Source organism: Mus caroli, chromosome 12 (assembly GCF_900094665.2).
Source record: "Mus caroli chromosome 12, CAROLI_EIJ_v1.1, whole genome shotgun sequence".
NCBI lineage: Eukaryota > Metazoa > Chordata > Mammalia > Rodentia > Muridae > Mus > Mus caroli.
In genome coordinates, this window is record NC_034581.1 from 92826261 (window position 1) to 92842431 (window position 16171).

Genomic DNA, 16171 nt, shown 5'->3' on the forward strand with positions numbered 1-16171 from the left:
AAGAGTAAAATATATACATAAACAGATAAACATACAATTATCTCATCAAACTGGGTATTTAACAAATCTAATTCCTACTTATATTTTTTAAAAAAATCTCAGAAAACTGGGATCTAAAGATAGTAAAGAAAGAGAAGAGAAGAGGGAAAAGAAGCCAGCTAGGAAACTACACTAACAGGAAAGACACTCTCCCTAAGATGGAACAAAGTGAGGGCAAACGCCCTTAACACTTCCCAGTGATGGACCTGAAAGTTGCAGCCAGCACAGAGGCAGAAACCTCGCCCCAGAGCAGACGTGCCAGGAAGGAAGCAAAAATCACCGTGGCCACAGATGACGTAACTGTGTGTGCAGAAATCTCAGTCTATTCCTGACACGGTGCACAGCATCAGCGGCTCTAGCGGTGAGGCGAGTGTAACATCACAGAACCATCTTGAGGAATGCTGGCGGTTTCTTATGAAGTTAAACAAATCTTAACACCAGAGCTAGTAATCTCTCCCCCTCCCCCATTAATCCAGAAAAAGCAGATGCAAATTCTCAAAGATTTGTATGTTAGTGCTCTGATGACTTTTATTTTTCATCTCATAAAAATAGGAGATGGAAAACCAATTGTGGTACATCCATTCAATGCTGCTCCCTTCAGAAATAAGGAGCAGTACACCACTTTGGCAAAACCTTACACTCGGACAAATCTTACAGCATCCCGCTGATGGAAAACACCCATCCAGAAGAGTCCACAGCGCATCCTGTCACTTTCATGCTTTCAAAACAAACAATATTTTGGCAACAAAGGTATCACTGTTGCTTGAAATTAGGAGTGAGAGGAATGGACTGCACAGGTGTGACAGAGAACTTTCTGGAGTGATGCAAATATTCAGTAGCTTCATTGGAGTGTGGGTTACAAGGGAATGTTTACAAAATTATCAAAACAAACTATACACTTAAAATGAGAATATTTTATGACATATAAATTATACTTGTATGTTATTTTTCAAAAATAATTTAAAATCTAAACAGTAAATCATTTAGCCTTGGTTTCAAGTTTTCAGAAGTAATACAGACCTTACTGTACTTCTGCCACGCTAGAGTCCTACCAATTCCCATGGAGCAGAGTTACGTCAATGAGTAAGTTTTCCTTATAAAGAATTCCAGAGTTCAATTTACCCACATGAAGAATTGGTCTGTTTCTAAGAGTTACATTAATGTTACATAAATCATACTAATGAGAAACATGCTTAGCAACATTTAAATCTAAACCCTGGGAATTTAGTAAGTGCATCTATCCAAAAACATCAGGAGATGATCCAAATCTGTGAGCTAGTTAAATCCTTGGCGGTCCCTCCTGCCACACATTGACAGATGAAGGCATTCACCGGTGCTGGGCTGCGTTCAAAGCCCCTTGTGAGGACTCACTGCAAAAGGCACGAGAAAAGAACAGGGAAGCAGCGAGACTCACCTACGGCACCAGCTTATATGGGGGAAATGTGCTCAAGGCAGTTATAAGGGTGATAACATCTAAAAGTTGGAAGTAAGATCATTAAAAAGTACAAACAACCCAGTTAATCTGGTTGTTTTTTATTACTGCAGAAATGGCTTCAGTGTTAGTTTATTAATGAGGTAATTGCCAAATCATCCCACCATCATCTCACACAATTCCAAAAGTATCATCCTGGGGGGTGGGGGAGGCCTGGGGGAGTGGGAGGGGAGAGATGAAGGGAGAGGGAGAGACGACTGCATAGTGAAGTGCTTGCTGTAGTGCTCATCAGTTTCCCCTTGAGCATCAGCATCTTCTAAGGAAGCCTTGACTGAGGCGCATGGCTAGAGCTCACAAAACCTCCTCTGTGGTCCCAGCCGCCTGCACCATCATTTACAAACAATGTGGACTGAGGCACCTTGGTATAAGTGCGAAGGCTGCAAGGGCAGAACCACCCCAAGCGCCCCTGAAGGATGGGACTGAACAACCGTGGGCCCTGAGAGCTACCACAGACAGTGTCAAAGACTACCTGCATCCCCTCTGGAATCAGCTCTAAATAAACCTTTCACGGGATCCAGCAAAAATGCACCATGTCCCCTATTTACTCCTCATTATCGTTAGCCTCAAAGGCTCATATATAGATCCATCAAAATCAGAATTCGCCCTGAACCAAACAAAAATAGAAAATCCAAATCATGTCTTGACGCCCCGTGTGGACTAGCGAACAGCTTCCACGCGAAAGTTGTCAAACTGCGCAAACTCGAAGGTGTGTGTGCCGATCGCAGCCCAGCCATGCCCTGGGTATTTCACACGGACGTTTTTCCATAGGATCGTGCCGTTCAACATACCAAAGGCGAAATAACCCTGCAGGAGAAAGAAATGTATCCCTTGAAAATGGAAATAATGCTCTGAAGTCTATTTAAGAATATGCCTCAGCTACTTAGTGGGACAAATGCTTTGTCTCCCTCATCGAAGGCCTAGAACTGTAAAATACAATTACGTGTGTTTCAGCAAAAGCCTGAAAACAAATTTACAGCAACTTTTTTTCCTGAAAGAAGTACCTCTGTTTAAAGTGTTGCCCAAATGCAGCCAGGCCTTTAATCCCAGCACTCGGGAGGCCAAGGCAGGCGGATTTCTGAGTTCGAGGCCAGTCTGGTCTACAAAGTGAGTTCCAGGACAGCCAGGGCTATACAGAGAAACCCTGTCTCGAAAAACCAAAAAAAAAAAAAAAAAAAAAAAAAAAAAAAAAAAAAAATAGAGTTGCCCAAATGCATGAGATCTCAGTATTTCCTGATGTTCTACTCAAAATCAAAACACAAAAATAAGCCCATAATATTTTATAGCATTATGAAACTTCAGACAAAAGTCCATTAAAATAACTCAGTAGTTGCACACACTGGTACACTGACTAAGTGGAGAGATTCCTCCAGAGCTTGCTGGAGCCCAAATGCCTGCTGCAAACTGCTGTGTGTGTGAGGTCTAATTAAGGACTATGCACTCAGTCAGAAGAGGGGTTAGCCTTGACTTCACTCTCTTTGTCCCCATGAGGAGCATGTTACTACAGAGCCATATGGAATGCCTCCCCTTACGTCAGAAGAGCAGTGGCCACAGGTTAAGCAGAACAATGGGGCAAAGTGGAAGGAAGAGGGAAGTGTAGATGAAGTGTGATTGACTCGTAATGATGGAAAGAAATCAAGTATGCCTTTCTCAGCAAGTGGCCATTACGTTGCCCTCGCTATCTGGCTGGCACACAGTAAATTGTACATTTCAACCTTTATTACCACTGCTGTAGTACACTGTGAGCACACACTCAAAAGTACACCAAGTCTACAGCTCGCCATATAAAACAGGCTACTTTCAAAAGATAAAGACCTTGAGAGTCAAACCATCGGGCCAAAACCCAACACAAATTGTTCAGTCTCAAAATGATAGTACAGGGCTCTTTAATTTTATGGATGAAGACACTGAGGCCTGGGCTGATTAAAATTCCATGTCAAAGATTTCCCAGAGGAGCCAGGAACTGAATCCAAGCCACCTAATGCCCAATGTGAACCCAGTACCCCTGACTACACACCTGCCCAGTTGTCTCCGTCTCACAGCACTTCCTGGACATCCTCTGCCACTTCTAGGGCAGTTACTGTCAGCACTGGGTCATCAATGGATGGGAACACACACACACACACACACCATGTTAAACATAGTTTATCCCATGGGGCCACACTGCCTCCTGGGCCCACTCCCTAGGCTCCAGGCAGCCTGGAGCCCCAGGTGCTCCTTTCACAAGGCCAGACCAGCAGCCCTTTATACCCAGCTTGCTCTCCGCCCCATTTACATCTACACTCAACCATCACTCACTTCTCTAACTTCCCCAGTTAGAAAGGCAGAGCAGGGGGCTATTTTATCACGCGACCCCAAACTTCTTCATAATGATGTGTGCACTCACGTCCAAGTTACTGAGTTGGAACAAAGCTCAGGCCAGTGGTGGCCTCAGGGTCAAGCCGTTGACCCTGCAGTGCACTTTCACTGGAATGCAGGCACACTAATCTTTCATCTCCTCTCCCATGGCTCTCTCACACTAACAGCAGAACTGAAGAGGTGCAGCACAGACCACATGGACCACAAAGCCCATCTAACTCCTGCCTGGCTTCTTCAAGTAAAATGCTTCCCCAGCCCTGAGTATCAACTCTTCATACAGCATGGCTGATCTTGAAGCTACATCATAGAGTGGAAGAAGTTAACTGATTTGCCCAGTCTCAAAAATCTGTTAGTGGCAGAATTGGACCTAGGAACAGACCTTTCTTTTTTTTTTTTTTTTTTTTTTTTTTTTTTTTTTTTTTTTTTTTTTTTTTTTTTTTGGTTTTTCGAGACAGGGTTTCTCTGTGTAGCCCTGGCTGTCCTGGAACTCACTTTGTAGACCAGGCTGGCCTCGAACTCAGAAATCCGCCTGCCTCTGCCTCCCGAGTGCTGGGATTAAAGGCGTGCGCCACCACGCCCGGCTAGAACAGACCTTTCAATGTTTCTCTCTTACCTACCTGGCACCATCATAAGGGCCAAGAAATTTTGGCTAGACAAATCTTAGGATCCAGGAGAGATCCCGCCCCTGCTATCATTCCAGTTAACACACATAATATTAAGCCAACCTTTAATGACTTAAGCCCAGAGCCATACATAGATTAATGCATCTTTCAACCATCATCAGAGAAGCTTCCTTTTGCAGCAGATGGTGATTAACACGAAGACCCAAATTGGTCTAGGTGCAGAGTATGGGAGACTTCTAAATGTTCTACCATAAATAGGATGCTATATCACATCTGGTCTTCCCAAGGCTCATGGATCAGTGGTGGAAGAGGAGGCAGAGGGATTATAAGAGCCAGAGGCAGTGGGTGACTACAAGGAAAACTGTTCTCTGGACATAGCAGGGGAGATACACACACACACACACACACACACACACACACACACACACATGAAATCACAGCAATTGTTGCACCACAAATGAGACCTGTGCAAGCTCAAGCCAGACAGAATCCACGCATGCCCAGCAGGGATGGCTATGAAGTCCCACCCCTGGCTGAGGAGCCACTGGCCATTGACATAGCAGTGAGGGGAAATGTCAGTTTCCATTAAGTTTGTTGCCCTGATGGATGGACCATGCTCGAATGGAGAACCACAGACCCCAGAGGATATGGGCAACATAAACTGGACTTGATGGGTTTTTTAAAAAAGAGGACACAAAGCTATGTGTGCAGGGAAGAGGGGTAATCTGGTAGGAAATGAGGGGTGTGAATATAATAAAAACACTTTATCTAAAATCCTCAAAAATAATTAAAAAAATGAAATGCAATTCTTCTTCTAAATACCCGCCTTCACCAACAATACCACATAAGCATTCAGGAACTATGTCTGGGATCATTCTACCAAAGAACAATTAGAACAAATTATGTGCACTAGGAAGAGTATGGTCAAATAAACTATCTCACATCCCAACTCGGTCCTCAGCTCTAATTAATAAACAACTTAAAATGAGAATTCTCATTTTCAGTGGTTGGATGGGAACACAGGACAAATTTAAAAGTTCTTTGAATCTCAATTTCAGTTTCTGCTTACAACCTAAACAAAAGCAGGAAGGGGCTGCTGCAGGAGAGCCACACATCACAGATACTCTGTGTGCACAGCATCCTTTGGGAAACTCTCAGTCTCTACTTCATGACCAACCAAGGATGCTGCTGCTGCTGATGGCTAGATCCCCTTTATCCTATGGACTCTCCTGTATCTCCTCTAATAATAAAAGTGTAGAAAACTGTGCTTAGACTTCAACAAGTCTAAACGATCAGAAGGAAGTGTCCATGATTCTGCACACTCCTGTAAGTTGTATTTAGACTCTTGATTCAAGAACACTGAGAACCACAATTCACTTGTTGACTTCACTGACCACTCTTCAATTTAAAAGGCAAAAACAAAGTTAGAAAGGAAACACTGGTCTAAAAAGTGAACTCCTGATTCCCATGAGAGTCACTGACATATACCTCCATGCTATGGGTGGAGGATGTCTGGGGACACCACATTAGACTCCCTCTTTTCACCATTTGTCACATCCTTCCATTTGTTTTATAACAGAAAATTCTAGAAAGTTACACAAACATTTTATCTCCATTCTGTCTCATCAGCAATACCCACCTTAATGCCTAAGGTGAGTGTGTACCATCGTTTAGCTGTAATGTCCGCATGTCCTGAAGCATACGTGAGCCATCCACCTGTAACACAAAAGGAGTATCTCAACTGGCTTGCTTTTAAGACCTAAATCCTATGTAGGATCATACAACCTAGGGAGGTTTGTAAATGGCACCTATACATAGTAAATGAAGCAGTGTTCCTTCATTTCCAGATCTACAACTGACTTAAAAGGAAAATCCCTTGTTCAGCTACACACTACAGAAGCATGTATTAAGATTCTATTCTACACCACAGAACATATGTACACTCACAGCAGAGTGAATGAGATAAACCTTAAAACCAACTACAGTCTGATATATTACCATCTAAGCCCATGGGTAACCTATATCTGGTTGGAGCAGCCTAAGACTGCAAAAGACTGCCCGAGAATGGATGTGCTCCCATGAACAGCGTCGACTTACAATGGACAGAGAATAAGCTAATTTTGCACATATGACATTTGGATGCTGGAAGAAACCTAGGAGCAGACAGACACCAAGCAGGTGATTTAAAACGACAACAATGGGGACTGAGCTGCAGATTGACATCCCGAGCTCCGATTCCACCACTGACGAGCTTATTTAAAATGACAACAATGGGGACACTGAGCTGCACATTGACATCCAGAGCTCCGGTTCCACCACTGACGAGTTTTTGGGATTCAGGGAAAATCAAATCGCGTCTCTGGCTCTGCTTTGGATCAAACACTCAGTGAGGTACGTCCTGGGCGGGCTGCATCCTTACCACCTGTCACCTCTTTAACCCTTTACTTACAGGCTGGGGCAAAGAGCAGGAAACTATACAACAGATTGCTTTGCAGGGGAAGGGATTAGACTAATACAGGAGTAAGTCAAGAGGCCGAGAATCAAGAAGTTACCACCACAGGGGCTTTGTCACTCCAGCCGAGTGAGCTACGTGTAACGCAGTGTCAGCCCTGCACTGCAGCTGTTCTGCATAGGCCGGTGCTACTGCAACACGGCCCTGAGGAAAGGCAAACTCTTTCCAAGTATCACGCATATTAGGGAAGAGGAGCTCTCCATTTGAAGAGGCTCCACTTGTTTTGACTTCTATGAGCACCAACGTTTTAGTCTCGAGTGTCTCCTCAGAGTGCTCTTCTCCCGTCACCCCTTCACTGGGTTCTCCACAAACCTTCCCCTCACATCACTGCGCGCCCCGAATGCCCTAAAGGCCTTTCTACTGCTATTTTCTCATTTACTGAGATGCCCTTTTCCTTACTAATCAAATAGCTATGATTCTGAATCGCTTAGTACTCGCCAGCACACGTTGAAATTCATCCCAGAAGACACAGACACTTAGACAGGCTCAAAATAAGTTATGACCCATGAAAACACGTCATTTACCCAGGTCAGCTGTGACTCTGTAAGAGCCATTTGCAAAAATCCAGAAGAAGACCCCTGTAGCACTTCTAATCAAGATTCCACCTTTATTCACTCTTCCAGCAATGAATACGCCGCCGCTCCGAGGGGTCTCTATGTAAACATCGCACTGCACAGTCATGTTGGTCCTGCAGAATGAAAGCAGCAGTTATATCACCCTCATCAGCTATGCTATGATCCAGTACCGGCATGGCCAAGCCTCCAGTCTTCAGTTGAGAGACTGACGCACTACGTCCTAAGCTCATAGCAAGGATAGGCTTCAAGAATGCTCACTGGTGACTGTTTTAAGTTTAACAAGCTTAAATTAATCAACTTTGTTGATTCTTTTAGTGGGTCGCTGGACAATATTTATAAGCTTTAAGCACGGTTAACAGCATGTCTCTTGTCTGGATATACTAAAACACTTGGTCATTCCGCAAGTGTGACATTGAAAGGAGACATTTCTACGCTGCATGAAGGTGGCTTGCAGTGACTGTGAACAGGAAGGTTTACTTACATTTCCACCAGCAGAGAAAATGCAGGCCATGAAGAGATAGTTGCAGAACTCAGGCTACTTTGGGACTAGAGTATAATTTATACCTATCAAGATTTAAAAATGCCTGAATAAAGATCTAACAAAAGTTTGGAGGCTACAGCTAAGACTCCGCAGGTAAGGCACTGACTGCCTTTCCAGAGGACCCTGGCTTGATTCCCAACACTTGAGGAGCCTTACAACGGCCTTACAACACACATGGCACACAGACATACATGAGGGAAAAACACCCATATTCATAAAAAATAAATTCAAAACATGTGAAGATAGTATTTTTGTTCTGATTCTGCAGCAAGACCTCTGGAATCTAATGGGATGCTGGGTAACCCAGCCTGATGGCGCCGTCCCCCAGTGCCTAATTCACTAAGTCTGAGGTGGACCCTGAATATTCACATCTCAACTGCCCAGATGATCTGAGGATGCTGGTCCACAAACCTCATTTTGAGAAGTGTGTTACACTGCACAGGCTGTCTGCCTGATACCTTTACAGACACAGTAAAGCACTGTGCATAGGTTCACTGGTCCACAGGGATGTCCTGCCACCCAGGAACCATCACAGCCTTTACAGTAAGCTCTCCTCCCGGCTGCTTTCTGCTTAAAGATGTTCCCGGGTACAGCCCTTTCCTTCTGAGACAATACTATCACGCTAAACTACCATCCCTGTAAGCAACCACTTCATACCCAGCAAGTAACCGCAAATAGGGACGGCATACACATGCTGTCAAGTAACAAATCCTACAATTTATCTAAAGTAAGACAAGGACACCAAGACATCTGTTTTGGACATGAGGCAGGGGATAATGGATCCTTACGTCTCCTTTACATTCCTCAAAGTTTCTTAAGAGAATTGTGCACAGCTGAACCTTATCACTTATAGGACTGGGGAGAGGGAGGGAGGGAAGGGGAGAGGGAGAGAGAGAACACACACATGTAATAGAGAATTCAGCTGTGAGCAAGAGCAGGTTATTTTGTGGAGATCTTCAGATCACAAGCAAAGCTCACAGAGAGACAGAAACCTCTTTGCATATCTCTTCAGCAAGGCCCGCCCTTCCTGCTCAAATTACCATACTGGTTCTCATCAGGATCTAGGGCTGAGGCAGGGTTCTGAGGCACAGCAGTGCTGAGGCCTGACTGCCTTACTAAAGCAGCCCTGCACACAACTAATCTTTCCTGTCTCCCTCTGAGGAAGAAGACTGGCCGATTCAAGCAAGGCTTCTGGCAGAGACCACAGAACCAGAGAGGCCAGGTCCCAGTTCTGCCACTTACATGAAATGGAATTGTGGGTGTTATCTTATTGCAGAAACTCCCTTTCTCAATCTACAAGTTGAGCATGATGCATCTGCCATCAGGGGTTGTGAAAGCTTTACACGAGCCCTTGACCACTTCCCTCACCAGCCCACAGTCGCAGGCATGGTGTCTCTGTGGCTCTCTGAACAAATCTCGCTGCCGGAATAGAGGATATAACATTCGAATGTAAAACAGGATAAACCCAAAACACCAAATCACATGGAAATTAGGCAAAAAGGTGTTAGTGCAGGGGAGTTTCTGGGTGCCCTGAGCAGAAAAGCATGCTGGAAATACCCAACAGTGGGGAGAGGGAACTTCCACCTCCAACAGAGAGGCAGGGCATCAAGTAGAGGGATGGGGTTGCCATCCCACACGCAGAAACTCTGACCCAGAATCGTTCCTGTCTAAAAGAACTACAGGGACAAAAATGGAGAAAAGCCTGAGGGAAAGGAGGTCCAGTGACAGGCCCAACTTGGGATCCATCTCAAGGGGAGGCTCCAAGGCCTGACACTATTACTGATGCTATGGTGTGCTCACACACAGGAGCCTAGCATGGCAGCCCTCCAAGAGAGGCCCAACAAGCAGCTGGCTGAGACAGAAGCAGATACTTACACCCAACCATTGGACTGAAGTCAGAGACTCCTGTTGTTGAATTAGGGAAAGGCTGGAAGAAGCTGAGGAGGAGGGTGACCCCATAGGAAGACCAGCAGTCTCAACTAACCCAGACCTCTAGGATCTCTCAGACACTGAGCCACCAAAAAGGCAGCATACAGGAGCTGATATGAGGCCCCCAACACATATACAGCAGAGGACTGCCAGGTATGGACTCAGTGAGAGAAGACGTGCCTAACCCTCAAGAGATTTGAGGCCCCAGGAAGTGGGGAGGCCTGGGGGAGGGGAATGGGGGAAGAAACCATCTTCTTGGAGACAAGGAGCAGAAGGAGGAGTGAGATGAGGAACTGTGGGAGGGTGGACAGGGAGGAGATAACAACTGGACTGTAAAAAAATAAAAGTAATAAAAAAAAGTAAAGCTGGTCTACTTAATTTTTTTAAAAGGAGAAAAATTGTATTTTGGCAGCAAGTTTCAGACAGATTTCAGCCCATTGAGGTAGGAAAGCCTTTGTGGAGAGACTCCCTGGTGGCAATGGCTTCTCACATGGATAAAGAGGGGAAAAAAGGCTACAACCCAAAACAGGGGCCACCCATTCAGCAATACATCACTTTCCAAACCTTCCATAACTTCCATGAACAGACTAGGCACCTTGTAGGGGACATTTCCAATACAAACTGAAGCGGCCACTGTCGCTGTGCACTTTCCTCTCGGTGTAGATCTATACCCTTAACACTCCTGTTAACAATGCAAAGTATGCTCATTGTCTTATGTCATTCATTCAAAGCAACCATAGCTCTCCCGGCCATGAAAACCCATCATCCTACTATAGAAAAAGTCCACTCGGCATCCTCAGTTTGATGTGGAATAGAACTTCAGACTTCTTTATAATCATAGACTTTTACACACGAGCAATATTGCATATGGGGGACCATTGGGACAATCTTTCCTTAGCTTCTCCTTTTTTTTTTTTTTTTTTGGCATACATCTTTAAATTTATTTTCTTTCTTTTTTTAACTAGGTATTTTCTTTATTTACATTTCAAATGTTATCCCCTTTCCTGGTTTCCCCTCCAAAAACCCCCTAGCCCCTTCCCCTACCCCCTGCTCCCCAATCCACCCACTCCAGCTTCCTGGCCCTGGCATTCCCCTACACTGGGGCATAGAACCTTCACAGGATCAAGGGTCTCTCCTCCCATTGATGACTGACTAGGCCATTCTCTGCTACATATGCAGCTAGAGCCATGAGTCCCACCATGTGTACTCTTTGGTTGGTGGTTTAGTCCCTGGGAGCTCTGGGGGTACTGGTTAGTTCATATTGTTGTTCCTCATTTGGGGCTGCAAACCCTTCAGCTCCTTGGGTCCTTTCTCTAACTCTTCCATTAGGGACCCTGTGGTTGGCTACAAGCATCTACCTCTTTATTTGTCAGGCACCCTACACCAGCTAAGGCAGTGTGATTCTACTGTTTGTCCAGCAGGTGGCAACACCAGCTTAACAAATCAAAGCATTCAAATCACAAAGCCTGTAAATAAGCATTAACCTATAATCAGGTCCAGAAATCCTCAATTTTCCCATTAAAGTTGGATTTCTCTGACCGCAATTATTTTCAAACTGGCATAATCTAAAGGGAGGACATGGAAGCCAATTTGATCATTTGAGGTCACATAATTCTGACCCACCACCTATTAGGTTCTTAACAGGATACGGCCTACTGGAACCCCTTCACTCAGAATGTACCCCAAATCACAAGCGTATACACTGAGGGCATCTCTCACACACCAGTGGTAATCGCCTATAATACTGATTGTGCTGGAAGCATCTGCAGCCCAGGTAATAGGTCGTTGGTTGAGAACTTGGCGCAGCGTGAAGCGGTGCTCATGGTCTTCATTATTCATGTAGTACTCAAACACGCCAGTCTGATCAGCAAAATTCGGAGCTTCACTAAAAAATGGGTACTCTGTTCAGAACACAAAAAGTAAGTCCTCCATTTAGTATCTCGGCGGCTGATTAGCAAGCCCTTACCAGATCTCTTCTTTCTGATATCGGTGCTACAGTGTGAAATACCTGAATAATTTATAAAACATAATACTTAGAAACAAAGTTTAGGGGTGTGTGTGTGTGTGTGTGTGTGTGTGTGTGTGTGTGTGTGTGATGTATTTGGAAATATATCCAAATAATTGACCAGATGTCTGTACTAGAGCCAATCAGCTGAAAGCTCATGTCCTGCCATGGACTGCAAGACCCAGCAGTGAGTGGCAGAGTCCCCTTGTTGGGTGGAACAAGCAGGGCTGGCCCCTGCACGGGGGGTGGAGGGTGGGGGGGTGTACAGGTACATCACACTGGCAATGCTAATCCTCTGCCTGATGCTTTCCTACAGTTGTCAACTCTGAGGACCCAGCAAGAACAGAGCTACCTGACCCATCTTTGAAACCTTCAATCCCACCAAATGCTGTTCTTGCTGGGTCCTCTGAGATGCAAGCACAATGTGCATGCCTTCTGTTTTCATATGGTTTCCCCCAGTTACCTACCCATCAAGGCTTTTCTAATCACTTTACAGCAGATCCCCCTAGAGACCTGACAGCTAGACTATAACCCCCCAGTAAACAATGAGTTGGAGTCCCTCACTACATCATAACTGTGTTAGGCACTCAAGTCCCTAAGATACATAAGGTGGTTTAACCTCCACGTGAAAGAAAGATACCAGCCGCAGCCAGGACGGCAGCACCTAGCTATACACCCTAAGTTTCACCCAGAACAACTTAGAATTATAACTTTCGTTCCCACAATGACTTCTGCATTTCTTCTGGAACTGAAAAACAAAAATCCAGTGCTTCTCAACCTGTGGGTCGCGACCCCTCTGGGGGTTTCAAACAAACTGGACATCCTATTTATCAGATATTTATATTATAATTCATAGCAGTAGCAAAATTACAGTTATGAAGTAGCCATGAAAATAATGTCGTGGTTGGGGGGTCACCACAGCATGAGGAACTGGATTAAAGCATTGCAGCATCAGGAAGGCTGAGAGCCACTGCTCCAAGGGCTACTGTCCGTCCAGTCTGACAAGCAGCAGCTCGGCCCTACCTCTACAGCAGGTGGATGACAGGTCGCGCCTGGCTAAGCCTGCTTACCAACATCAAAATCGTCCTTGTAGTGGGTTGGGAAGGGTTTTGAGCTGGGAGAGGGAGGGTAGCTGCCTTTGTGGCCTGTGGTCAGAGTGGTGAGTGTGAATATCTCGTCCTCCTCCAGTTCCAGCGTGAAACTGCCGCTGCTGTCAAGGAGCTGAAAGAGAAGACAGCCCCACGTTCAAGGCCAGGTGCTGGGGAGCGGGAAAAGAAATAAGCGTGAACAGCCATTCTGTTAGGACTTCCGAAGCATGGGAGGACGACCAGAAATAAGTACCCAGGCCCTTGACAACTTTAAGGATATTTCAGAAGTGTATAAATAATATTTTATAGAATTTCACCAGATTGGGGGGGGGTGCCAATGACAAGATGCCTGAAGGTCTATCTGTCACCCTACTCTTCCATTACACTGTAAGCTCTCTAAAGCTTGGGTACATTCAATTAATGTAACTCAGCCGCCTGCTTGCTTCTTTCAGAGCCTTACTAAACCCACTAACCCCACAGACACCACAAGAAACATCCTACAATTAAGAAATAAAACTTAAAAGCTGTTCATCATATAGGCAGTTTAAATTTCAATTAGTAGGCTGACTCCGTGTCACAGTTAGCCTTCTTGAAGCTAACAATACACTGAGAATTAAACCACACATTTATAAAGGTCTTGCTTATTAGTTCACCTCGAAGTGTGGCCCAGGGAAATACTCCCTAGAGCATAGTCCTGTAATAAGCATAGCCCTCTGGAGCTGTTTGAAGCCCCACATAACTAATGTGGGCTTGAGCTCCAACCTCCTTTGAAACTTTAATGAGTTTTATCTACAATGAATTAAAGGGTTTAGCATTGTATCATTGCTTTAAGGGTAAATAGATGCAGAACCATGAATATCTGATGCCACATTCTGCCTCAGGATTAACAATATTCCTATGCGGGAGATCAATTTGATTATGTTATTTCTAGCAAACTATTATACAAGTATAGAGTGGCCTAATGGGCATTTAACCATTGATATTGACTAGCTAACTATAACATTAATCATTATTAAAAATCCATCAGATTAAGTCAAATAGATGATGTAATTAACCTATTTTCTGGGGCCTCTTTATTCCTTGAAATCTTTCCTGAGAAGTCACCAAGTCCCAAGCACCATAAGCTCCTGGACTAAAAGCAAAATAAGGCAGATCCCCAACCTCCAGGACAGCAAAGTGGTGGGGAGCCTGTAAGGAGACCCACAGAGCCCTACACTGGGCCCAGTGAGCGAGGCTCTGAAGAAACCGACGCTTGACGTGACATCTTCACGGATATGAAGGAAACTGAGATGTTTACTCTGGGAGGAAACACCAGCTACTGAGATAAACATCTGAAAAGGAAATCTGTTTTCTGCTTCATGAGAGGTCAGTGAGGGACATGTGAAAGGTCAGTGAGGGTCATGTGACAGGTCAGTGAGGGACATGTGACAGGTAGGTGAGGGACATGTGACAGGTCAGTGAGGGACATGTGACAGGTCAGTGAGGGACATGTGACTGGTCAGTGAGGGTCATGTGACAGGTCAGTGAGGGTCATGTGACAGGTCAGTGAGGGACATGTGACAGGTCAGTGAGGGACATGTGACTGGTCAGTGAGGGACATGTGACAGGTCAGTGGGGATCACATGGGGAATGTGAGGGAAGCTATGTGGGGAAAGCTGCTGATACATGCCTATTTTAGGCACACCACTCTCTAGCATTTGATGGCTGACCCTGAGATTCTGACTGACTCTGCTGAGACCTGGGGCACTGTCCAAATAAGGGAGACCAAACAGAAACGAATAGCAGAGAGAAGAAAGAACAAAGCATAAAGCATAAGAGAAACCCACAGAGGGCAGGACTGCCTACAGTCAACTGCTGTGGGGACACAGACTGAGTGGATGGTCTCAAAGGGGGGCAGCCAGGCAATGGTGGCACAGCCACCAACATAACGAGTGTCTAAGGACAGCACAGCTGTGCACATAAAAGCTTCTCACACCTTCATCACGATTTCTATTTGAGGAAGAATTTTATCTCCACTGTCCTGTAGCCATAAAAATCAACTTCATTTTAATTCATTAATCAAATTTGCCCCTTTTTACCACTGTAACGTCCCAAACATAGAAATCAATGTTAAAACTACCCATAGAGTATCCAGTTGTTTAAAATGAAGTCTCTGCTGCGGAGTTCCCAGCTTGGTATACCACACTTGTAGCTCTTGTATTTCTCTCTGTGGAGAAAACACAAGAAAACATACTTGAGAGATTCATCAATTCCTGATATTAATACCTCAAGAAAGCAATGCCCACTGTTGCCAGTCGCTGAAAAGACCACCTCTAGGTTTGGAAAACAGGACATCGTTTAAGCCAATCTTTCACATCCTGTCACCAGGAGCAGCAACAACTGCATTAACCACCTCCAGAGACTTGTCTTTTTCCACTTCTGTTTCACCTAAACACATATGGAAAGCGGGACGCAGCCTGGGGACACTGACTGGCACGAGCTCAGTCACCGTAACACTGAACTGGGCATGCTCAGAAGCGCCCTTGTCATCGTCCCCTTTTGAGCATGTATGTGTTCTCTGACCTTGCACTAGGTAGGCCCAGAATGAGTCTACGACCATTCCTTATAAAACTCCCTTCAGGTGCGAATGCTCCGAAGTGTGCCTGTTTCGAACATGCTTGCCTCTAGCACTGTGCCCAGTGTCCCTGAAGAAACCTAACATGCTTCCGTTTACAGAGGAGAGCACGGTAGTCCAGAAATCTCTACTCACTTAACTCATTTAATTAACCCACTGCATTAACACCTGAGAACACTAGCGAAGATTAAACAGGTCTTAGTGCCCTCGATGCAAAAACACTCATCTGCCCTATGTAAAAACCTTGTTAAACATTTAACTATTTACTCTAAGATGTCTTTGTTTATTACTGTACTGGCTAGCTTTGTGTCAACTTGACACAGCTGGAGTTATCACAGAGAAAGGAGCTTCAGTTGAGGAAATGCCTCCATGAGATCCAACTGTAAGGCATTTTCTCA

General features: G+C 44.9%; 1 protein-coding gene across 2 annotated transcripts in view; it reads right to left on the reverse strand.

The window, feature by feature from the left end:
- Nucleotides 1-541: 541 nt before the first annotated feature.
- Nucleotides 542-16171, reverse strand: part of Galc (galactosylceramidase) — a 61018-nt gene continuing 45388 nt past the window's right edge. For both annotated transcript variants that reach the window (XM_021179239.1, XM_021179238.2), the window contains 6 exons: nt 15279-15365; nt 13142-13292; nt 11790-11967; nt 7546-7709; nt 6149-6225; nt 542-2335 (listed from right to left, as the gene is read on the reverse strand). In XM_021179239.1, coding sequence (XP_021034898.1) covers nt 2189-2335; nt 6149-6225; nt 7546-7709; nt 11790-11967; nt 13142-13292; nt 15279-15365 — 804 coding nt within the window. In that variant the 3' untranslated portion in view covers nt 542-2188. The remainder of the gene's footprint in view (nt 2336-6148; nt 6226-7545; nt 7710-11789; nt 11968-13141; nt 13293-15278; nt 15366-16171) is intronic.